The sequence below is a fragment of the Athalia rosae genome, chromosome 4, assembly GCF_917208135.1.
Source record: "Athalia rosae chromosome 4, iyAthRosa1.1, whole genome shotgun sequence".
Lineage (NCBI taxonomy): Eukaryota > Metazoa > Arthropoda > Insecta > Hymenoptera > Athaliidae > Athalia > Athalia rosae.
The window spans coordinates 18,652,425-18,678,231 of record NC_064029.1 but is presented as its reverse complement, the minus strand read 5'-3'; the positions used below and the strand labels follow the sequence as shown (position 1 = coordinate 18,678,231).

Sequence of the window (25,807 nt, the reverse complement as noted above, 5' to 3'; positions counted from 1 at the left end):
GGTTATCGAAATTTTTCACACGCATCAAACACGGGTTATCCGAGATCGTAATTGTCTCGTAACGACGGCGTTCCGAGTGGGAAAAAAAAGCGAGAAATGTTCTAATAATCTCCGTAGAGGATCTGGATCGCTGCATCCACATCGAGAATTCCAATAAAAAGATTAGGGTAATACGATACCCATCTCCTATTCGATCTAGATTAATGTACCCCCCTGTATGCACAGAGTCGCGTTTATAGTTAGAATTTATAAAGATGTCCAACCGATTCCTGAAAATTCTTCGTGCAGCGCGTTCACCGGTGAAAAACATAATTGCATCGAAACCTTCTCGCGGACGCGATTCTTCGTTCCAAGTTTTCAAAAACGACTAGCAAAAGTTTTAAAACAACCAAAAAAGGAAATAAAACGTAACGTAACAAAGATGAGTGTAGGGGAGGGACGGCAGCGGTATGTTAAACTGACTACAGTTTGGTGCGGCTCTCGTCGGCTTGCGTACGTTCCACCCGGCGTTGCATCGCTTCGTGGTAACTTGATATTTTTTGTTACGAAAGAATAGTTTATGCGGTGACACTCGTACGATATCCAAGCAACAGCAGCAGCAGCATCGCGGTAAGGAAGGAAGGTTAAGGCCAAGTATGACCCGAAGTAGCCGCGCGGGATCCCCCGCGGAGAGGTGCCTCACCGTCAGCGTCATGTGCGGCGAAGAACCTGCGCGCCGAATTTCCATCCCTCACGAATATTATGGGCGCATATTTTCACTCGGATAATCGAGAGGAGAAACTCCGATAGATTTACACGCGCGGAGGTACCCGACAATCGATGAACGGCGTTCAAAGTCGACGTGAAAATTCCCGTGCCAGAAATATACGGGCTTGGTTTCTTTTCGAGTTGTTTTTTTTTTTTTTTTATCATGGGAAATATGACGGGAGCTTCGGAACAGAAATGGAGGGGGCGAGCGAGGGGATGATTAAACGGCGCCATATCTCGGGAATACGGTTGCGTTATGGGGGGGCAAAAAGATGCTACCCATATCTCGATGTAGTAGATCTTGTAAGATAGGAGAGCGACGCATTTGTACCGCGACACCTGCAACGAAGGTACCATGTATCATACCCCCTGGAATAGAAATGATGGCTTCTGCTGCCGCTGCGATATCAACGATACCTTACCCAAGCCGAACCCCGCGCACCTCGTCTGCATGCCCATCCGATACGACCTCTAATCCGCTATCAGATCGGGGGACAATGGCACCCCGCCAAGAGAACCTCTTCGCTTCGTATGACCGCGACCTTCTCTACGCCCCCCCCGCAGAGTGGAATCTAATCACTTCGACCCAGGACGGGTTAAGCGTGCCACCCGATCAATCGCACCGTCCCCGATAATGAGGCGTACTCGCTCGCTACTTCTGTGCAGAGAAAAGGTAATACGTAAAACGACGTCGCGTACCACGAGAGGAGATTTTCGCGTTTCTGCGGGAGCACCGCGTAAAACGATTTCGATGTGGAGCGCGGAGAGCGCGGGTTCGCGAGAGAGGAAAAAAAACATAACTTACAACCGTAAGAGTAAAAATAAAAAATACGAAAAATAAAGAACGAAGAAAAGGAACAAAATTCATAATCTGGGATAAGGGTCGAGATATACGGCGACATTGCGGCGGCTACCGATGATGCATGTCCCGGGCGCTACCACGCCGTATTATGTTACTATCCTCGAGTTTTGTCCCTGGGCGTGGGGACTGCCGACCGAGAACGAAAAAACTAAAAATCCGAGAGAGGAGGAAAACGTGGCAGGATACCCCGGCGTGTAAAGACCGCGGCTTAATCATATTCACGTATTTACACAGGTGCACGACCTCTCGGTGAATTGATTTTATTAGAAATGTATATGTATTCTCTATTTTTTTCTCCCTTCTCGTTATCCGCGTGTGCGAAACATCGAGAATAAAATTTTTGGATTATTATTCGCGAGGTATTCCGTTAATTGAAACACACAGGAAGTACCTGTCTTACGGGATGAGGTTATAACAAGTACGTATATAATGGATTTTTTTACGATCGCGGTAATTCTTATCTCTTATCTCTTTTGTAATGTTATAATTGCTTGTGCCGTTTTCTCTCTCTCTCTCTCTCTCTCTCTCTGGGTGCAGCGTTGTGTACGGTAGCCGCGGTGCGCGTATACGCTATTGCAAATTAAAGCGCGATATCGATCTGAAATGCAACTAGCAGCTATATGGCTCTCCGGCGCAACTCCGCGCTCACCCCGTATGAAAAAAAAAAATCATGACGATGATAATGACGCTGATAATCATAAATGTAAAATATAAAGAATAATCCGATCGCGTACGCGCCGTGTATAAATAATACCCGTATCGATGAAGCTACGAAATATATCATTCGCGAATACGGATCCCGAAGTCCACCCGAAGTCTCGCGTAGCGTGGGAGTTGATAAAACGTAGGGGTTTATAAAGTGGTCGGCGTTCGCACGAGGGGCGTCGCGACGCCCGCGGTGCCTCGTTGCAAAGTGTCGGGTTCCAACGGGGGGGAAAAAAATATAAGCGTGTTCGACCGCGACGTGTGGCAAAGAGACGTACATACATTGCCGCTGATCTCGCGGTTCTAGCGTCTTAATTGCGCTAATATACGAGCCTTGGTACATCAGCGGCGTACGCGTATATTTCTTACCCCGCATGCAGATGGTCGTACGCGGCAGCAGAAGCGTCGCGCGGCTCAATTACTCGCACGGCTCAAGCCGTATGAAATTCAAAGATCCGAATCTCGATAATTTTTGCTCGATACGGTTATTCTCATCATTGGGCGAGGGATTTTTATCGGATCTTCGACAACCGCCGACCCCGACCGGGAGACGATTGTACGTGCGACGTAACTCAGACGATCAAAGCAAATCCGACGATTGTATCGAATCGCGTTTTCAAAAAAATTCTCGGAATGGCGCACACCTGCTTCGAGGTATGATGGAAGGCGTTTGCGTCAGGTTGAAGTTTTCCAGTTTCCCGATACTTTGTGATGTGGATTTTTGTTTTATTCCACTTTCCGTTTCTCACAGTCTCCGCGTAAACCCCCGCACATTGCGGCGGTGCGGCACAGTTCGCGTTCGACGGAAACGTTTAAACTTTACGAAGCGGAATATTCGGATGAGTTATGGATCCGTGTCATGGACCGAGATAGGAGCGTATGTTTGTCGTTAACCAGCTGCAGCGCGGTATCGTCTCGCGGTCGATGTCGCCCGTACGGGAGAACCGTGGAACGAATAACGTGGAAGTTGGAACATGACAAAATGACGTATGCGTACATCGGGTACGTGTGTAACGTGTACGTGTACGAAAAGGTCGCCGAGCGGATGATAAATTTGGAAAATGCGAGATTGGATTTTGAGTGAGAATTTTAATAGCTAGAGTTCAAACGAAAAATGGACGAAGGGGAAACCGGTCGCGATCATCGGAAAGAAAAAAAAGAACGAGTCGCTGAAGAAATACGCCAATTATGATGCGCTCTGAATCGAATGTCGTCGCTGCTGCAGAGCGAAACAAAATAACTTGGCCGCGTTAAAATTATCCCGAAATTCTTCGTATCGGGCTTCGAGGGAAACGTGCGTAGATCGAGAAGGAAAGGGAGCGTCGGTTCGTATCTACGACGGCGTAGGTTATCCCATTCTATTTTCGCCTTTTCACGTTCTTTGAAAATTAACATTTTCCCGAAATAAAATTCACGAATACACGGCGCGTCTGTGTATTATAACGGCCGAGTTATTTATCGATGGAATTACAAAGTCCACGTGGGTAGCGAAGGTGCAAAATGCACGGCTTCAGGATTCCTTCTCCGAGTCTCGAACCTGATGCACTTCACGTACATAATTTATCTTACTTTTGTACCTACTGTGCGCACGTTGCACGTGGGTACATATGTACGCGTGAGTTATACTTCTGCACTACATATAGATTATAATATCTATATGGGAATTATTGCGCCTGTAGCAGCAGTAGCAGCAGAAGCCAAAGCAAAGAATATATTATTCTGCTTTCTTCTAAGGAACGTACTTCAACAGATCCGCGTGTCACGCGATATACACGGTGTGCGCGAAAATGAAGAACATCACGAAGAATGATCCTGCGGGAATGACCTTATGGATCGCCCAAGTTCACCGAGATATAATTTACAGTTTCCAACTTGGTCCTCTTGAAAAAAAAACAAGAATCACTCGAAGAGAGGATCTTTTTGAACTCGGAGGTAGTCGGAATTCCGAATCGTTCTCCACATCGAAATACGCAAGATATTGCTAAACGAATCGTTTACGTAATACAGGATGCGCGTGGTGCAGTTTAGATCAGCTACGTGCATGCAGGTACGAAGCGAATGGAGAAAAAATAAAAAAAATAATGTAGGTCCATCTGAATATCGCGAGGAGTACAGAGAAAAGATACGCGATAGTGGGTACTTTTCGATACTTTGTTATACACGGTAATTTACCCGTAGCACGCGATACGTTATACTATCCACCTTGAACTGCGTGTTTCTCTCTGCAGTTTCAACTCCGCGGATGCCTTGTGTTTCATGTATTTATATACGTATACCCACATGTTTTACAACATGATCGCGAGTGTTACACGAATACTTCGTTGTGTTTCGTTTGTTCATTTTTTTGAAATTTTCCATCCGAAAGGTAACTCCTTGGTGAGAATGAAATTTTCAATCGTTTCAGGTACGTGCGAAATAATTTTGAGAACCTCGGACGCATGCGAACTATATTATAATACTTGCTGTTGCGATTACGAGCGTGTAAAATTGAGATCAAAGAAGAAAGGAAGGAGGGGTAAAAAAAAAAATAAAAATAAAAAAAAAAATAACCAAAGAGAGAAATGATCCCGGAAGTAGCGGGCTGTGAAAATACAGCCACCTCTTTACGCGCAGGCAATTTTTACGACGAAACCACCCGGGCGATCCGAGACGTCACGCGACAAGCTTACTCCGCAGTGTTGCAACAGGATTGAACTGTAGACGAAATGCGAAGCTCGTAATAAATTTAACGTACGACGGATCGCCGCGAGCCCTTCATTTGCACGTAAATTAGTTTAAGACAAATAACGGATAACAAATCCGCGTTGTCCTCACCCTTTTCGAATTCATATTCGCACACCTATTCCGGCAGGTCGTACACCGTACTCGTATGACCATGAAACGGATATGAGGGAACGTCCCACGCGCGTTTCGTTGAGACGTCGAGGTGAATTTCGTCGCAACTTGTGGCCCGAGCGTTCGCGATTATCTCGATAACGACGTCCAGAGATACGGAAGAAACCGTATAATCTTGTCGGTGTACGAAGATTCGCTTCTATATTCGCGCAAGTGGGTGTCAGCGGGGGAGGAATAACGCGAGCTAGGGAAAAAAAGCAGAGACGAAATCTCCGCCGGAGAAGTGCAGCGCGAGGCGGCGGGTGAAGTGCGGCGGCGGCAGATGATGTCCCCTCGCACCGTGTGCGATAAATATAAATGCACCGTAGGAACGAGCGAAATATAATATCAGACACGCGATGTCTTTGCTAATGACAACGCACCCGTTGATGATCGCGCATGCGAATACTACTACGGGCGAGCTACAATTTCCTCGTTATTCCGGCGTGCACACCAGTTCCTCGACGAAGTTTTACAATTTACCTGTACGCCGAAACACGCGTTGTCGCGGCCTCGCATCGCGCGACGTTGTTGTTTCTTTCGTGACGGGAAACGTCCCGTCTTTTAGATGCACCTTCGCAAATGCACCCGGAGCTTTAACCTATCTTCCGCGCTGTAATTATTACACTGCCTAATTGCTTGCGACGCTTCTTCGCAGAGCTAAGGAACCCGCGACTTCTGCTTACATTTTCCCCCTTTTATTTCGTCAGGGCGAATCACGCTCACGTGTTGAATCGTTTGATTTATTCGAACCAGGTTGAAAGCGTTTACGGAGTTGGGGATAAAAAAAGAGGTCTAGGCGGTACGTCGAGACATGGGGGTAAATGAGTGAAGAGACCATAGTGGTAAGAGCAGGTGATTTCCGTGTAAGTCCTACCTACCTGTCGCTTGCAATTGTTTCTCGGAAAGGAAACTGTACGCGCCGCACCGAACGTGAGAGAATTCTTATTAACGTAACCGAGCCTGCGATAATCACGGTACGCCGGTGGATGTGGTACAGGACCAAAAAAAGAAAAAATGAAGATAATATTGGACGGTGCAAGAAAAAAAGTGAAGAAAAAAAGCAAAGAAACAAATCGGGAGAAAATGCAAGTATCCCCGCTGCATATAGCGTGATCGATCGGTGGGGTGATCGTTAACTAACTCAGGTGAGATAAATTACGTGCTTTACGGATAGGTATGCATTAAGAACCGGGAAATATCGAGAGATTAATTAAACCGTGACGAGCCTCTGAAACAACATTGCCGCGATCTGCAGCCGTGCAACGGGTGCTTTCTGCCTTATTATTATACCTCCGACTATCCTATTATTCTACGGTTACAAAAAACCAAAGACTCCACGGCGCAACGATTGAGTAATTAATTAAATAAGAAACAACAAGTACGTGTATATACATATATACGTCGTACGCTAAATAGTTTTCAAGTATTGGTTCGGTTTATTTTTCCCCCTTTTTTTTTTTTTTTTTTTTGTTACTCTTTAAACCGTTTAAATTCGTTTATAGTATGTACAAGAAGTTGGGGAAAATTGCTCCGCATCGGTAGTAGCTGCAGTTGCCGGTGCACTAATGGATAACAGGCAACAGGTACCCACGATATTTCTGCTTTAGGCATGGGCGTAATCGTTTGTCCGTAACTAGTAATTGCTGCAACGAAGTAGCCGTCATACCGTCGTTGTTTCGCAGACAATCGTATTTTTCTTGGAAGCGATACAGAATCTCAAACTTGGAAACTTCTCTGAAGCGGAGATGCTGCGAGGGCGGGGGTAACTCGATTCGTTTCAAATCGTTAATTATACCTCTTACAATTAGAATTCGATTGAGTTGTAACGGGGAGCTTTTACATCGCGCGGGTATCGAAAATACCAGAAATCTAACTGTAACGCTCACGATATGTGTAATAACTTTATCATCGACCACTAAAACAAATATAAAAGAAACACCGTTGCGCAACCTAATCTGCAAGACGAACAGAAATTGGGGTCACGAGGATCGGAAAAATAACTACGAGTAGACACGCGGTCGGTATCACGTAGTTTTCGTGTTCGACTCCATCCTTGGACCTTAGATTCTTATTATTCTTCTATTTTCAATTTATCTTTTTTCTACTTTATCACGCAGCTGCATACCTTTCCACTGCACGCATGTGGAGGAGAATCGGCGACGTTCTTCCTCTAGATTTTCTCGTACGTATTATAATTCTGCACTACACAACTCTGAATATACAATGCAAATTTCTGAACATACATTTCCAATGTTATATCATATTTACCATGACTATGATTGCGTAATTTCACTCCGACGAACAGAGTAGTCGCCACGGGTCGTATAGTTCTTTATTTGGTTTGTCGAGGAAAAAGAGTGAAGAAATTTTTTTCCTTTATCTTCGGTCGTTGATAAGCGAATGAGGCGAAGAGATGGACGAAGACCTATCAGATTTTACTCAACTTTTAATCATTTCCCCGACCGTAATACGAGAAAGTGTCGAACAAAAGGAAAAAATCAACTCGGAAAATTTTTACCGCAATATCAACGCACTCGCAAAACGATCTAACGGAAAAAAGTATTTATGAATTTCAGCGAGCATTCTAATCGTACGATCGTTTCCACCTGCAATTTGCTTGGTGCAGACGAAATATCTCGACAAACAATTCAACAACTTATAAGGTATGGGGATCCAGGTCCATCCTCCCAACCGTAATCGTCTGTACGAACGTCGGTTACGCACACGCAACGAAACTTTTCTGAGGAATTTGCCACGTCGTCGTCGTTCTCTCCCTTTACGATTCGAGAGGTAGCGGGACGTCGTAAAACAGAAGATCCTCGTGGTACCCCGAAGACGTTTACTTTTGATCGTCGCTCTTATACAGCTATACTACTTTTAGTTTTTTCAATTAAGAGATTACGGGTACAACGTCGAAGTTCCAACGAAACGTTTGAACGTTCAGTCATGCGACGAAGAACGAACAAGAAAAAAAAAAAAAAAGAAACTTGCAAAAACAGCATCCCACATCCTGAGAACGGTGGGTGAAAATTATCTGGATGAAATGCCGATTCGTTGGGTATTTGAGCTTCTCCTCGAGATGCTGATCAAACGAAAGAATTTTGATTTCGACGTTCTATTTCTGGGTGAGACTCTAGCTGAAATATTCAACGCTAAATGTTTTCCCCAGCCTCTTCCGACAATTACGTGTTCGAAATCTCCTCGATAACTTGTAGTCGTTCTCGGATTTTCCTGTACTTTTCGAACGAATCTCTCGATACACCGCGAAAGGAACCCCTCTTCCGAATTTATTGCCACGTTTTTTAACGACTCGGATAACAAAAGTGAGGGACCGATAAGACTTTTAATTTTTGCGGCGTCCAATGTATCGTGCAACAGTCTTTGCAAAGCGTTTATCTCGTCCTTACAAGGCCGGGACTACATGCTGCGAATGTTTTACTCCAATCCGGATAACGCGGGACTCGTCCTCCGTACGGACTGCGAAAAGGTAGAAGGTGGAAAAAAAACTCAACTCACCTATGATAGTCCTTTTTGCAGTAAATATTCCCATCTTTGCTGAAACATGTTACTTCTCCGTCGAGTCCTTGCCGACAATGCGAACACTGTAGACACGCGGCGTGCCATCTTCTGTCCACCGCTTGCAGGTAAAACCTGTCCGATATCCTGAGGCCGCAACCGGCGCAAAGTACGATTCCGGGTGGCGTAGGGTCCTCCGAATGCGAGGGAGGCGTGGGACTCGGCGGTTCCAGTTTTGGCACTGTTCTGAGATGCTCGGGTGTTTGGTGAATGTGATGATGATGATGATGGTGATGATGATCGTGGGACTGGTTGTGCTGCAGCTGGTGTTGGTGGTGATGAACGGCGTGGGGGGCCATCGAGATGTTCGTTTGGTGTTCGTAGCCGCTTCTGTGATAATCCTGACCTCCGCCCCCTCCGCCGCATCCGGCGGACGAGGGATAGGCGTTGATTCTGAAACCTTCGGGGGAGGACTGCTGGGTCCTTTCGCCCCTCGGGGAGGAAGCGTACTCCCTCGACGATTCGTTGTTGTACGAGGTACCGTCGTAGCAATTGTTGTTCGGTCCGCAGTGCGTCTGATGCAGGGAGGTCGTCGTCGCGTGGTGGGAGGAACCGTGGTGATGGACGCTCGGAGGACTGCAAGGTAAGGTCGTCGGTCGAGCGGCGTCACCCATCGACGCGGGAAGGCAGGGGGAAAGGTCGCGTGCCTGGTCCACCGAATTCGGACCCCCCGCTGTACCTCCTGGACCACTTTGGCACCCCAGACCCAAGCCGCTTCCTCGCTCCTGGGAGGTTGGAGGCTGCTGAAACCAACACAATCAACGATTCAGAACATTCGACTCGGCTTTTGAACGGGGCCCCCGGCAACACTCAGTGACCAGAGACGCGGTGTCAATGACATCTGAAAATTGCCGGATCCGGACTTTCTCCGGGTGTTTTGGGCGACGTGATGCAAATCACTCGATTTGGCAGGGGGGGGGGGGTTTTTTGTCTTTTCCGTTTGGTGGCCGAACGCTGTGGAATCGCAGTCGGATTATCGAACTACTACGGAATTTTCACGAGCCCTGCTACATAACGGCGTTTCGTTACGAACGGTCTTGGAGAACTGCTCTTGGCGATGAATTTAACGCCAAGGTATTACCAGTTTTACTTCCACTGGTATCGATAAAAATGTATCTTCTCTTTTTCATTACGTGCGATGATATACATCGTTGGAGAACCGTAGTGTTTACTGCATAATTATTACCAGCGTATTGGATCATTTGATTCAAGTCCCCACTCCGGAGCGGTCGCACGGAGAATCTTGGCTATCACATTTCATTTCATTTAACTCGATACTTCATTTTGTTTTACTCGGCTACCGGTTATACGGGAGGAGGCTATAGATTGAATTCTAGAATAAAGCTACGAGCTGCTGGAGGCGGAGTAAGCAGGAGTTGCCGCAGTGGAAGTAAACTGTAAATTCAGTAAACTATAAAGGCTCGTTTTTACGCTCGGTGCGCGATCGTTGAAGTTATGGAAAGTTTGTTCCCATTAATTACGTGGCGATCGAACGTTACGTACAGGTTTTCTTGCGGCTGACGCGGGGAAAAATTTACAAGCCGGCTGCACGTCCCTCCGCGTCATAAATATGCCATGACAAATGTCATTCCGAACTCCTCGCCTGCCTCTGTTCGGTTTTTTTTTTTTTTTCTCCTCTTCTTCCCTCTGCCATTTTTTCTCCCGCTTCGGATCGGCAGTGATCGTAGGAAACGTACAGGATTTCAAGTGCGTTTGAAAACGAAGCGCGGGAACCGAACTCGTGGTTTATCGAACGATACCCACGCGTTGCGGAATGGTTCTTCCAAACGATCGCGAGGAGATTGGCTAAAAAGTTTCCCGGCGAATTGTGCGACCGTTGAATCCTACCGGTAGTCGTCGTTGCATCGGAGGTGACAGCGACCGCCTGCGTGCTGCCGATCAGCCAAGACGACGCTGATGGATGTCGCTGAGGATAGGGCATGTGCGCAACCCTATAAGGCGCTCGTCTCAGCCAATCGGAACGCCCGTCGTGTTTCAATGTCAGCGTGCGGTGCTCTTCGAGAGACATAAATTATTGTTTCCGAACTCCTCGCCGCCAATGGCATGTAATACCTGCGGATGGATATATACCTGCACGAGCGGCGAAGAAGAGCGATCGTGTGCCACGTTTTATACCGACCATGTAACCCGGTATTCGCGCGAGCGGAAGAACCGAATTCAATTTCCAAATTCGAACACCTCCGTGCCCCGGAAAATTTCAAAATAGGGAGAACTGCGACTCGTGAGACGTCGAAATCTCGTCCGACGCGATCCGAAATTAACTCGCATTTTATTTCGATGAGAACCAAATAAATACAGAGTCGTACAGCTGAAACTCGTTGTATAATACGTACGTAAGGCATAAAAGCGACAAACCACGGACGTCTTCCGGAGCGAATCTGACAAGTTGACCGCAATTTGTTCTCGCGCGATTTGTTGTGGTGAAGCCGGTTTCAATTTACATAGCGAATTACGGTATGCCCGTAAATCACCTTCATCTCTCGCGTGGCCATTCGGACGGAGACGCGAGCTCTGCACGGGGGTAAGAATACGCGGGTCGCGCAGGTAAGAAAAATTAAAATCTTCGAGGGGTCCTCGTGCACGACACGCAGCGCGAGGATGACGCCTCAAAGACACTCTCGACTCCCAAAGCCCCGCTACGCTCTCCCTCCTATCCGACTCTATCTGAGAGCCGGAGCCGAGAGCTCTTCAAGTGGCTTTTCGATGATTAAGGTATTAAACTCTACAAACAGTTTAGACCCGGCTTGACAGGGCTGTATTGTTCGCTGGAGCAAAGCCTCGCACGGTCACCTGTCGCCCGTCCTACCTCGCTACCACGCTGCGGGACAATAGCGGCTATTCCGCACCGCACGATGACCCACCGAGGTGCCCGGACTCCCCTTTCTTATTTTTCCTTCTGTCTTCATCTTCTTTTCCGTTGAGGAGGACCTCTACACGCGCTAGGTTTTTATTCGTTCTCCCGGACGCGGACGATGTTCGAGCATAATAAAGCCCTACCCTTAAGAAGGACCTGGAGACGCGTTCGTTTCAATTCTCTTTGTAAAGGCCATCGCTGACGTAGCCCCGCAAAGCCCCATTGACTTCGGTGACAACGTTACACACGTCATTCGAATATGGGCCGCGACTCGATCATTTCCCTGGCTTCGTGGATTAGATAATTGTAGATCGACCGCGGAGTTCGGGGATCTTTGTAAAATCCTGTTATAAATGATTCAAAAAAATTTTCTGTACCGTTATTTGCACTTTGAGAAAAAAGAAGGAGGAAGATAGGGAAGAATTTATTTTTATGCTTTTAACGTCGCATCGCTTTTCCTGTATACACTACTCATAATAAATATTACGCACTCTGGAGAGATAACGTTCCGAAAACCGCGGTGACGTTTTTTCTTCGATTCGAACTACGATCATTTATACGAATCATGTTTTTACGACCATTGGATTTTCTCTGATATATTCCATGCACGATTTTTCTCCCCTGACATGTGCGCTGAATAATAAGTATTTTTTTTTTTTTTCTGCAGTCACGTCGGTTGAAAAATTTGCCGATTTCTCGAGGCAGCTAACCACCACAGCTGACTGCATCTGGGAGGCTGCGATGGAAAACCGGGGAATATTGTTCGGTGAATTAAGGTCCTCCGCAACGGTCCGGAGCAGAGTTTCATCTCGGAATGACCTCGAGCCTATTCGCGGCGATTTGAGAACGAGTATTGGTGGGGCTCGCGCTATCGGCTTCCTTGGTCGGTGACTGCGGTCAGCGATAAACTTTATATAGGCGACGTTACACTGCAGAGTTTTGGTGCTGCATAGCTGCCTACTGGACTCAAACTGCTTCTGCCTCTCGTGAAAACCCGCTGCTTATTCGAGGGGCAAAAAGCGAGAAAAACGAACCGCGCGATTCCGTTTGCATGCGACTGCACAGAAAATGAAGGACGTCTATCGCGCTTTCTATGTTCAACCGGCTGTTACGCCCTATAGGTAAAATACTGTTGCTGATGCCGATGCTGCGTAGGCGGCAGTTGGCACGCGGTCAACGATAGCTCTTATCTGCTTTCTAGCGAGCCCGTATTGTTTTACCGGACCACGAATAGTAGATCGACCGGACCGCGGGAATTGAGATTCACGTAGCCCCAAATTTTCTACATTCCGCGCGCATCTTTTTGCCTTTTATCGAGAAGAATTCGCGATACCTTCGACGCCGCGAGATCCGCTACTCGCATTCAATTCTCCTCTTTTGTAATTCTAGATATCGTTCTTTTTTTTTTTCGAATTTTTTATCTCATTTTTTGCTGGCCTTCGACATCCTATTAACTTTTACGTGTACATCGCTACAGAAATATCCCACTTTCGGTTATTGAATAATGATAACTGTGAACAGCCAGTATTAACAAGCGCGACGCAATTAGATGAGGACTAATTAGTCATCGTCTAGGTCTATGAGGTGGTACCCGTCGACGTTGTGTCTGCGGTCTCTGCTGTAGTATAAAATAGAAAAGTCATCAATTCCTGTTCACGATTCCGAACAGCGATCGATGTTTCATTGGTAACTAAACTTCACGTCTGTGGAATCGTACGTAGGTGATTTTAAACGAGAATTTCAACTCGAAAGCACGTCCATAGATTTCCTGGGCGGTGAAAATGAAGTTTTCTCTTTCTTTTTTCTCTCATTTGGACGTGCGAATTCTTTCTTCGGAATGTAATTGGCTCGGACTTTATTTTTAAACGTCAGCGTACGAGGGTGTCATGTACGAAGAAAATAACGCTGCACGGAACATTTATAAAGCTCCTCGACTTCCAAGAGATCGGCGATAAAACCAGAAAACACAGGAAACTATACTTCATGATATTTCCGTACTACGTTACATTATACTCGTATCAGATTTCATCTCTTAAAAAACGACTCGCAAAAAATCACGAAAATACACGACGGAATACTACTTACCCTGCAGCGTACGAACGATTACCGATCGACTCTCAACGCAAAAACTAAAGGGAAGAAAAAGAAGCGGATGAATCTCTGGAATTCGATAGGCCCAATATCGTAATCAAAGAGAGCGGGCGAAATCATCGCTAGAATATCACCGCGAATGCCTCGCATGCGAAATTTACACGTGATCGCGAACGAACACGACAAACGCAAGCTTCGGGTACGAGCAGCGGCGATCGTAGCGTCAGCTAGGACGGAACAGGATAGGAGATTGGATGTGGAACAGGGCTATGAATCCGATGGCGACGGGGTAATTAAAACGAAGAGGCAGAGACACGATTTAATGTTAGACAGGTTCGGCGGTGGTGCTGCTGCTTCGAAGTAGGTAGCAGTCCAGACTCGGAGTCGGAGGTGCCGCGGGAGGAGTTAGTCGAGCCCGGAGGAGCAGCGGCGCGCATAGCTCCGGCTTTGGCTCTCGACTCTTATTGCGGGGCTCGATAATACTCCACGTAAAATACGGCCCGGCGTAGCGAACGGTTCGCGGTTGTCCGGTCGTCGGGCGACCGCACATGACCGCAAGGTTGTCGAAGGCTGTACAACAGCTGCTGGACTGGCATTGGTCGAAGTGAAATCTACGATATTATTACAGTGTTTAAGACTCGAGAGTCCTCAGCGAGCCTCTGTACTAATCGCGTTCGTTCCAACCCAGCGAATACCACGCGGTTCAAACTCACAAACGTCCCGTGCCGCGACCCTCTCAACGTCCGCGTACCCACCAATAAACTCATCGACACTCTTCGTACCGTATCCTCGCTACGACCCGTCCGAGAGATATGGAAATCCTGCACCTGCACGGGTACTTCAATTTTTATCTCCTACCTTTTCTACATCGGCTCTTCCTTACCTCCATCCTTTTTCTTTCGATCTTAACTTTGAAAAAAAAAATCCGCGCAGCATCTTGCACGCGTTGGAAGTGCGTTGAATTTTTTTTTGGGAATCAGATTCCCGCAGTTTTCATGTACATCAGGTTTTTTACTTTTCCTTGTTTTTTGGACCGAGGATTGTTTGATCTGTTTTTACTTTTATCTCGTATTTCTCCTTTCGTTTTATATCGTTTGTAAGTACGTATTGCGTCTGTAACCGTGAGCCGAATAAAAATAAAAGTGTAATAAAAACGGCATCAACGGTAGCTGATGTGGTTCACGTAATTTTGAATCGATACAGCTTCGCTGGTAATAGCGCGCGACGTGTCCGACTTAAAATTGTTTTCACATTCTAAATTTGTCGACGAAGATTATTCCGCGGCGGAGGTTGATTTTTTTATTTTTTTTGTCTTTCGCTCTTTTACCCAAAATTTTATTTTTCATCGAATTTAAATACCTACACGAATTACTCCGATTCCATACTTTGACATTTGCCCCGGAATCTCGCATCGACTTTTTTTATCAAGGGTCCATGTTGGACGATAAGAATTACCATTACACATACGAATACCTTGTATTTTGTGTTCGTACGGTATATTTATAGTACGACGTGATTACGAAGGGCAAATCTATGAAAATTCACATGTGTATCGCACTTGACTCGTATATTGAAGAAACGAACATTAACTAAGAAAGAAAATATTAATAAACAATATTAATAACAATTCACACAATTCGCAATGATAAATACGTTAGATACGAACAAGCAACAATTTTACGCTGTATGTATTTCGGTAAATCCGTTATATTGTTATTTCAAAGTACGTGAAAATTAATAACACGATTAACCAAAGTCTGCGGCTGCTGCCGCGCGGCACATGGACCCCGGGGGACGTAAAATGTACAGTGGCTATCGGCGCGTGGAGCTGAAGCAGCTTCGAGGTCACAATGCTGCACGACCTGACCTCCGGATTACTCCGATCACGTGGCAATTGCCGCGGAGTCACCCACGACACGGTTTTCAGTCAGATGCGACGAACTCGGATGAAGAGTCGAATTCAGATCAAATTTCGTTGTCGGTCGTCGTCCCCGCGTCGAACTCCCGAGTCGTCACCCTGCGGAATGCCCCCGATGCAGGGGATGATGAATCGATCGGATGTTTCGTTTCTTCGACGATCGCAGGGATCGATCGTTCGGTGATCGAAGACTGCGAATATTCTCGGACTCAATTTCGCGAGCAATCGGTTGCCAACGATACAATATAAGCGGGGATCCATTCATCGGTTTATTCGTCGTCTCGCGACGCTCTCCGCGTAGCACGCAGCTCGCTTTCGTCGAAATATAGCAGCTATCGACCTTTGACCGCTTTTATAAACTTCGGACATTGATTGTACGAGTGGCGCGGAGACACTGGGCACAAAATTCAATATTTTAATAATTGATGAATAATTTTTTCGCAGCTCGCAGGGAAAGATAAAAAAAAACTGAAGAAAATGGCAACGTGTATAGATAGCGCAGGGATGATTTCCGAAGAAAAAAAAAATTATTCCAACTCCGGAGAATCTGCGAGTATCCTCACTAGGCTGCACTATACGAAGAGAAATTCGAATTACAAGTTTGAAGTCAGCAGATGAGTTATTTTTAAATAAAAATCAAAATTGGAATCTATTATAGTTCCATTTTTGGGTAAAACGTAGGAGAAAAAAGAAGAAAATTACATATAGCCGTATATGGAAAGAGATAAGCGAAAACTGCTAAAGATAAGAAATATAACCGCACGTGCTTCAAGATTATAACGATCAAAAAATTAGTTTACAGCAATGATTGAAATAACTCGGAGATATCTACGATCGATTGTCTGTCCATCAAGCAGAACACTTTGAAATTTTCGATAAATGAAAAAAAATTGATCTCCAACGTTTCCATGCGGTTAAAAAATAATTTCAACGCTGCCCAGAAGAGCGAATAGTATCTTGCACGTGGTGGGAACGGTAGCTCTTCGAAGATTTCCATGTGAACGTATCGCAATTCGCGTGTAAATATAATATTGTACAAAAATAATAATTAGCGCGTACACGAATTGATTCGTCGCAAAGAAAAAAAAAAAAAACTCCCTATCTGCCATATCGCACACTCGTGATCCAATTTTCTGAGATGAGAAGAAAAAAAAATCAAAGAACAAAAATAAAAAGGCGTGAGACTCTGAAAGACATTTGCGAGTAGGAGGTATACCCGATGGGTCAAATCGACGATGATCTGATTCGATCGTACATAGGTAGCCGTACGTAGGTACGATGTGATAATAAATTATATCCGTGTGAATCGTGTTTCCAACTGCATATGTATACGACGTGTGTGTGTGTGTGCGTGTGTGTGGTGCACGTACAAGTGTATTTACACGGATATATTAATACATTAGTTTTGAGACCCGCAGCCCGGCTATCGCGACCAGACACGCTGGAGCGATGTGGTCTCCCGCTCTTATCTCATCAAAACAATAATAATTCTCATTCCTTCTTTCTCCGTTCGGTTATAATATAATATAATACTATATAACGCGATAATGAAACGCGCGGCGCTCCACTCCTACTTGCTTGGTATATTTAAAGCTCTCTAATTCTCATCTCGCTTCCCTGCCGCGGTAATTTTCACTCCGCGCCGCTCGCCCCCTCTCCCTCTCTTCCCATGTCGTGACATGCAGCTCCCGAGACGCGACTGCCGATGATAATTGTTTACGAAAGCTCTTCTACCAGAGACGCAACGGCGCCAACCTGACGGAATTGATAACGTGGAAACGAAAATGTTGTAAATCCAGAACGATTCGCCGGTCTACCGCGATGCGGATCGGCGACGATGAGGATTAGAAACGATTTTTATACCCAACGCCGAATCCTTCGTGGATTTTGGTATCCTATTCGATACATCTTTTCACACGCCTTCGTCCCATTTTCATTCACATCTCTATGATCATGCAATTCATCTCCTTCGCTTCGGACATTTTTGAGAGGAAGCTCTCGTTCGTCCATTCTCACCTGACCGATCCTCGACCGCAATGTAATTATAATTATTCGCGTTTCAAATTATACGTACGCTCTTATTGCACACCGACGTTTACGTACGTACAAGTATACCACGTAGTATACGTACGGAATAGATCGAGGGACCGGAGATACTCGCGCTATGTATGAAACGAACGAACCTCTCTCATGAATATATATGTGGCGGTGGCCTAGCCGTATAGCAGTTGAGATAAGAAAGCGTGTAGGATGTATCGTGTGTCGCATCTGATTTTTATTATTTTCTAATCATGTATTGTAAATTAAAGCTATGTAGCGTACGTGTACGCAAACGTTATTATATATATATATATAATATATACGTATGAATATATATTCATTCGTGAAACCTGCGGACGAACTATATACGACAGGTATCCGCAGTATATCTCATCAGCGCGTAGCCTTAATCAAAATCAATTACACGCCAAGTAGTTTTCTTCTTGGTTTTGTTCGAATGTTTTTTTTTTCTTCCATCATCTTGTCACCAAGTGTACCATATACGAGATTGTGCGGATGAAAGAATTCGCAAGAAAAAAAAAAAACCAACTCCACATGCTCCATAATGAAACTCTGGAAATACCTCGATATTAATACGCACTTGGTATACGCGGGTCCGAAGGACTCGCTCGATATCAAATAATATGTAACCCCCAGTTACGTCAGCTGCAGGATGCGAGAGACGATAATATGGCAGCAATATTGCGATATCACAACGTATAGAAAGGTCGGGAGGAATAGTTGTGTGTGCGTAGGTGCAGAAAACTCGATATACGTTTGAAGAAATCGCACGCGGAACCAGCTATCGGATTTCCATACTTCGTGGAGCTGTAGATTCAAAACAAAAAAAAAAAAAAAAAAACCGAAGTCCCGATATGCTCAGCAGGGTCGTAAATATTTATTCATCGCAACGGTGTACCGAAAGTTTCCCAACGTCTAGTTCAATTCTTGAACGCACAACTTTTGGGTTCGCGCATTACGTGCGTCTCCAGTCATAGCTGATCCGTTCGCGAGTGATATACATCAGTGAAAATATGACTTTCTATTCGGGCGTAGGTTCGATACGTGGCTCTGCGTACAGGTGGATATACCAGATGCTGGAAACAGTGAGCGGTACGAAGGCCTGCCGGTGACGACTTCCTATACTTGTCGCCTTTTGGAAACCCCGACGAGTACGTCTGGTAGTCTGGATTTATACCGGCCATAGCTTTTATGCGGATATCGACGTGTTCTCCGTAGAAGTACTCCGTAGCCGTTGGGTGAGTAACAGCAAAGATTGAGCATTTTTAAAATACGGGTAAACAAGATTTACTGATCCAAAGTACAAACCTTGCGCGCGCCGTATACCGAAATGAGAAATCTCGCGAACGCGTCACACGTCGTGTTCCGATTGACAATGGAAAATGAAAAGGAGAAACGAAAAGTATTCTACGATATTTCCGACGGAATTTAAAACTTCTCAGCACTCGCGACGATCAAATATTTCCCCGATTTCGAAGAGGTACGTTCAATTTTTTGGGTAAACGAACGTTGCGCGGGGGTCGGGGTAGCGAGGATGTCGTCTGTCGTGCGTTGATACGTATGCGTGATCCGTACAGGTGGGACGAGAGATAATTTATCGCCAATTAATTTCAGTCACATCGTAGAGCGCGACATAAACGCCTGGCAATTTAGATTAATTCGAGAACAAGAGGTTGGCCAAGAAAATGACCGTGCGACCCAACTATACTTGACGCGAGCGCGTATATCTATACGTTACACGCTTATATACCTGGTCAAAGACGTCTGTGGGAGCCGGGAAACACGTTCGATCAATTGGTCATAACGTCCTTAACGTACAGAATTTTGATGAAGCTAAAAGTCCGAATGCGTCCGAAAGGAGAGCCGCAGTTCTTGCGATTTCCACCTGCGGTGAGGTGTTTCGATTCGAGTGGGATCGGTGTATAAGTCGATCGCAACATTTCCAAATCATCGAAATTCCGTCGGTCCGGAGCAGAAACGAGTACAAGACGCACGGTCATCGAATCATTCGTTATACTTGATCTCTGAATTCTGAAATTTGTTTTTGAGTAACCGTGCAACCGCGACCGTTTTTCTTTGTAATAAATGAACACGGTTGTACCGCCATTATCGGAGCGGTGAAGCGAACTGCTTTGTCTACGATTAATCATTTCTGTACACGACGTGAATGTGGAATGATTCGAATCTTAGCTGTTACACGGAATACATACGAACGGTCGAGGGGAAGAAAGAAGTACGTCGTGCACCTGATACGAGACCATTGGAAGTTGGCCGTACGATACGCGCCCTGCCATGCCTTACGATGCCGGAACCGTAGGAATATACGCGGGGTAGATGTGAGTATAATAACGATAGTAATCGTTGAATAGCCGAACGCGATGTCCGGGAGGAACGGGAGTGGGCCGCATAGAGCTACTTCAGGGTTCTCAGCCGTCGCTCATAACTATTCATAAACTTCTGTATATGCGTACATTAGTTTTTCAGGAATCCAGGATACAGTCACTCAAAACCGATTTGGATTACGCTGGAAAACGCGTGTATCCGGCATTGTGTCGGCCACACGTTTACCGTATCGCAACGACGTTCAACTCTCCGTACATTTTTAATGCGAATCAACGCGACGTAATCCAACGTTAACCATCGCTGCATCCATAAGGCGCCCGGAAAACTCTAAGCGGATTAATATACCTCAGGTGCCGTATGAATTTCACTAATTCTCCTATTCTTGGATTATTTTAATGCTAATGTGCGGAGCATATCCGAGAGTGCGGACGCATCGCGCCTCTCGTTCTTTTTCCAATTTTCTTTTTTCTCTCACACTTTTGAATATCATGCGGCGTCCGATCACGAGGAATGAACAGGTGATCGTGTGCCATCTTATTATCATAATCACCGACTATTCATTGTACGAATATACATAACACTCAAAAACGAAATTCAATTGGCCTACAATCTGATACATTGCGATTCTCTTACTCCGATGGCTTCGGAAAGTCTGCCTTGATATTTTGCACCCTCGGCGACTCGGCGCGTCAGTGCGGGTGGAAAAAATGAGCTTGCGAAGTCGGAAAAATGTCGACTCGGACTTACCCAATGCATGCCGGTGGTCGGAGGGGCGCGCTCCTCATACACCCCCATCAGGGTTGCTGCTGTCGCGGGGTGGTTCCCGCCTTGGGGTTGAGGGCGAGAAACAGCAGCAGGGAGGGGGCTGGGGGACAGGGACGCCGGTGACGCGGAGATGGCGTCTGCCGCGCGTCGTCCAACCCGCCCTAAGACGTAGTCAACTTATCGACTCCTTCGAGGGAAATTTTTTCAGTAAATTTTCACCCCTTCGTTAAATAAGGTTTCTACAAGGGTTGAATGATCTGGTGAGTTTAACGAAGAGATCGATCTATTCGAATATATATTTTACACTTCACACTTTGCTACATGTATATATATTAATCTACAGTCTCTGTTCACGCGTCCTCGATTGCCCTTCACAAGGACTCTAATATCGGTTAGACCTTTTACCGATAAATTATTCGAACATTCGATAGTCGGGCGGGTTTTATTGCTGCGAGATGTGGTGGGAATATGATTATCAAGTTTTCCGGTTTAGATTAAACTTTTAACTACTACGGATATATAACTTTATAATTTTTTATATCGAGGGTTCAAGGAACTCTGTAAGATAAAGTCCTGGACGTTGTTTCTCAATGTCCTCGTCATGTTTCGCCGCTGATTTCATGAAACTTTTCCAAGTTTTCCTCAGATTTGTTTTCTTCTCTTTTTTCTCTTCGATTCGATCGCACCGTCGCGATTGATTTTTCGAGTAATCGTTAATCCAGCGACTTTAGATTCACCCCGTCGCTCAAGTCGGAGCTTTCGAGGGTGCCGTAAAACCGCGACGGCACCAGGTAAAGTCAGTACTACTTCTCGATGAACATTTGCGGTATTATAAAACCCCGCGAAAAGTCGAAGAATCGGCAGAGGCCTAACTGTCCTTTCGACTCAAAGGTATTATCCTTCTTACGGGTGAGTCAATTTCTTCCTCGCTTCACCTCGTAGTTAATAACACTTCTGGCGAATCGTTGCACTGTTGGAAAAGCAGGTGCTGCGCTAGAAGTCTCATGTATTTCAAACTCGTTCACCGCTCTTTTTTTATTCACATTCACATACCCAATGATACGAACGTTTCCCGACCGCGGGATCACGTTTAAATCCTCAAACGCACGTCTAGCCAACGATCAACGTCTAGTCCACTCCGGAAGACCCTTGACGAGTCGTTCTGTCTCTTGTATGTCTTAAAATTAAGAATTTTCAAACTGATCGAATCAGATCCGTCGGCACTATAATATGTTAATGTCGAAGGCACACCACTTGCAAGCACCACTTCGGATAATGACGAACACTTTTTAGTCAATTTGTCGATATGGTTTTTGGTAAGGTGGAATCAGGCGGAGGATGAGGATGGTCTCGATTCTACAATTTTTCAACGGTCAATGGGAGCTTGCGACCGAGCGACAATTAATCAATCACGTTCGTGTACAATTTTTTTGGAAAAAAGTAATTAATTTTTTTTTTTTCAACGAATCGACAAAATTCCATCAGCTTTCGATCGTGCTAATTTTTGACTGCCGATGCTGCATCTCGCGGCACTGATTAAAAAGCTGCTCGCGCATGTGCTATGACGGTTGGTATTCGAGGGTCGCGCTGCGCTGTAACGAACACACTCGGCCCGGGCCGTGTTGTGGAGTGAGAGAATGACCAGATGAAGGAGCTTTGACGGTTATCAGAGCCTCTGGTGGTGCAGATATCAACCAGGAAAAGTGGGGCGGCAAACGTCGGTTGGACAGCCTCCAGGTGCCCCACCAGTTCTACACTTGGAACAGGCTCCACCTACCATTCTACTTTATACGGAGGCAGCCGTTCCAACTCCCCAGGCAAACCTGAACAGGGGGAACCAACCTGCGAGTAGACTTACGGATACCTCGCAATTGCCTCAGACTCGACAAAAGTTTGTTAAGAGAAATGCATGAGACCGGAACCCCCGAACCGCGCTGATGGAACCTCCGCTCGTACTACCAAATCGTAGATCGTATGGATTGCGATTCTACCCGAGGATCGTACGTGAGTCGCGCGCTACGTGCGAAACACGAACCATTGGCTATGTGATTATGTAGAAAGGAACTCGAGCCGAAATCGAAGGAACAGGAACAGCGATTCGGAATTGATTTGCGATGAGGACCTTTGAAGACAGCGGTTTTTTTTTTGCACGCTGCCACTATTGTAGATCAGGTACACAGGACAGTAGATCAAAATCAATTTCAGGGTTTGCTTCAATGATTTTTCAAGGATGAACCTTCGATCCTCAAGACGACTTTTACCGAAATCTAGAGTGCTTTGAATCGGAAACTTGTTCCAAGTTATGGATTTTGAATACTAGCTGGATTACGCTCGATTAATTTGAGAAGCAGGTATTCGTACATGTATTGACGGTTCGTTATCTCGCGGATTGCGTTGATACGTTTGACATCTGGTACTCCAATGTAGTACATTACAAAAGATCACACTTGCTTCTGGCCCTACTCTGCGATGACGATACTATCGCTAATTTCGATTCACCTGTATATAACAGGTAAATGCCGGATAATCAGTCTATACAATACCGCCCATCTGCGTCACGACAGTCGTCATCGCGCGAGAGGACTGTTTCTACAGAGCAAAAGTTCTACAGGTTCGCTTCTACAGAGTTACACCTGTTCTACGGAATAATTATTCCACAGAGTCTAGTTCTACGGAATCATTCTGACATCATCCAAGCAATCTCAACCCTAGTCAGTCATAGGGGTGGAATAAATTCGGTCGGGATAATAAGGGGGCCCGAATGGTGGGTGAATTCAATCTATAATACAACGTACATGTTCACGTGCAACGCCCCCAACGTATCACTCTGTAGAAACGAACCGTCATGTGTCGATTCTACAGTGGAACAGGGTAATCTGAAATAATTCTGCGGTAGAAAAGGACGTTGCGAATGAATTATGCAGAGCCAACCCTGGATTATCGATATTCCGAACGGAACTCTGTATAGAAAGGACTTCGTACGTGCAGGACTATGTGGAATTGATGTCAGATTCATCCGGTAGAACAGGTGTAACTCTAGAAATGATATACCCTCTCGTCATCGTCGTTGCGTTGATCCTTCGATTCGCAAGCGAGTAACATGGCGCAATCGTATACTAACTCTGATCGAATTTTCGTATAACGCATATCTAAAAATGTAACATCAGGTGTTACCGGTATAAGAAGATATGGCGATGTATCGATACTCGTTCGATTATATACCCGTGCAAGATAAGATTCCGATTCCGATCAATTGGCTAATAAAGTTCGCTCTGTGTGCGTATGCCCGTGTAGGTGCATGCGTGCCTTACTCACCGTGTAATCTCAATAATATAACACATTTCCTTAGATGTGCGGATGTGTATTATCGGTTGTACCGCAGATTACGTAGCCTTATATATCTATACGCTATAGGGACATATATACATAACTGCTTTGCGCTATACCTACGTACAGTGTGTTTTTCGCATACATAACCGCCTGTTGGGCATACCGTTATCACTGGATATTGCGCAACTGCGATAAAACAATAAAGCTTTCACTATACATGTGGTATTCAAGAAAATGATTAAAATAGTGCAAGTGATACGCGCCTAGTGTTTGGTACTGTACCAAAAATAACGCTGCAGTGACTCCAATTTATTGCGATGTACGTTACTTTCATCATAGGTATAACGAAAATGAAAAAAAAGACGAGTCTCTTCTCATCCGTTCTTTTGAATCGCCTCCGATAGAGATATACATCTACCTCACGAAGCGCGGATGATTCGCTTAAGCGTCGCTCCGGTGAGATTGAATTTTTTCATCTCGTTGCATTCGCTGGGTCCGAACGACGCAGATCACCGGACCGAGTAGCCGAGTCCCTGCATCCGGTCACCGCACTTTCTGCGGTCATAGTTTTTCATATTTTATGCGCCGCGTCGCACCGTTCGAATCGACTCGTGTATTCCACGGCAGAAATCACCTCCGCACACCCAAAACCCTCCCTGGTTCCGAGTTGTGCGCAAAACGTTTCTGTGTCGACGCTACACGGCTACACGTATTACCGGGGCTCCTGTTATTCTAGCTGTAACAGTAGTCGTCGAGCGCATAGAAAAGCGACGTACAGTTTGAGAGCGCAGGATCGGTCGCGTCGTCGTTCGCTTACCCGTGTAGCCTACCTCTCCACGTACGTACGTACGTACGTTCCGCGCCTCCAGCACAAGCGAACGGATCAAAGGTCCATAAATTTGAACGCGCCGCGACGCCGACGGCGGACATACACGCATTTTCTTATACCTACTCGCACGATACACCTATCCTCTCCGTACGTACCCTACGCGCCGTGTCCTGTCCTGCCTCGCACCGCGAGTAAAAACCATGTCCGTAGTACCCGCCGTACAGCTCGCTTTCCCAGGTGCAGCCGCGCGGGTATATCAGCCTCTTCTATCAGCCCATTAAAACGGAACTATTGACAGTATAATATCAAGAGTGACGGTTGAGCTGCGCCCCGAGCCGCGAGATCTGTGCCGCACAATCGAGGCATTACCATAAACGTATATAAAGCGTCTAAAACTACCGCCGTACTGTTTCACTAGTCCGCAGCTTAATACGTCCATACGAACTTAAAATTACGGTAGGAAATGTTATATCTGTATATGTGTGCGGGGTATTCTGGTACGTGTATCAGAATTATACCAAGCTATATACACTCTTCTGTTACTATTCTTTCTCGTCTACGTCTATTTTTTTTTTTTTTTATTTCCTATACATCGTTTTTTAACAACGCAACGTGGAATTCAGCTGCAGGTGATGATGTACCCGCTACTCATTTATTTGATTTAATTTTACCTCAGACGTTTTGCTGAATTATTGAACTGTTTCTTCATACAGAAATTCTCGTCGTTTCCGTAACTCGTTTAAAAACTGAATAACGTTGAAAATACGAATGGAGAAAAAAACGTCACAAGGTTTATCACATTTTATCGATATCCCGAAAAATCAAATC

The 25,807-nt window shown here is 45.6% G+C and overlaps 1 protein-coding gene across 2 annotated transcripts in view; it reads right to left on the bottom strand.

Annotated features, from left to right (window-relative positions):
* LOC105693597 (protein apterous-like) overlaps positions 1-22,457 on the bottom strand; it is a 35,384-nt gene extending 12,927 nt beyond the window's left edge. Inside the window, exons 1-2 of one of the 2 annotated variants that reach the window (XM_020856707.2) lie at positions 20,803-22,457; positions 8,708-9,510 (exon numbers count right to left, since the gene is read on the bottom strand). In XM_020856707.2, coding sequence (XP_020712366.2) covers positions 8,708-9,510; positions 20,803-20,850 — 851 coding nt within the window. In that variant the 5' untranslated portion in view covers positions 20,851-22,457. The remainder of the gene's footprint in view (positions 1-8,707; positions 9,511-20,802) is intronic. The other variant, XM_012413626.3, reaches the window with a different exon arrangement.
* Positions 22,458-25,807: the final 3,350 nt, after the last annotated feature.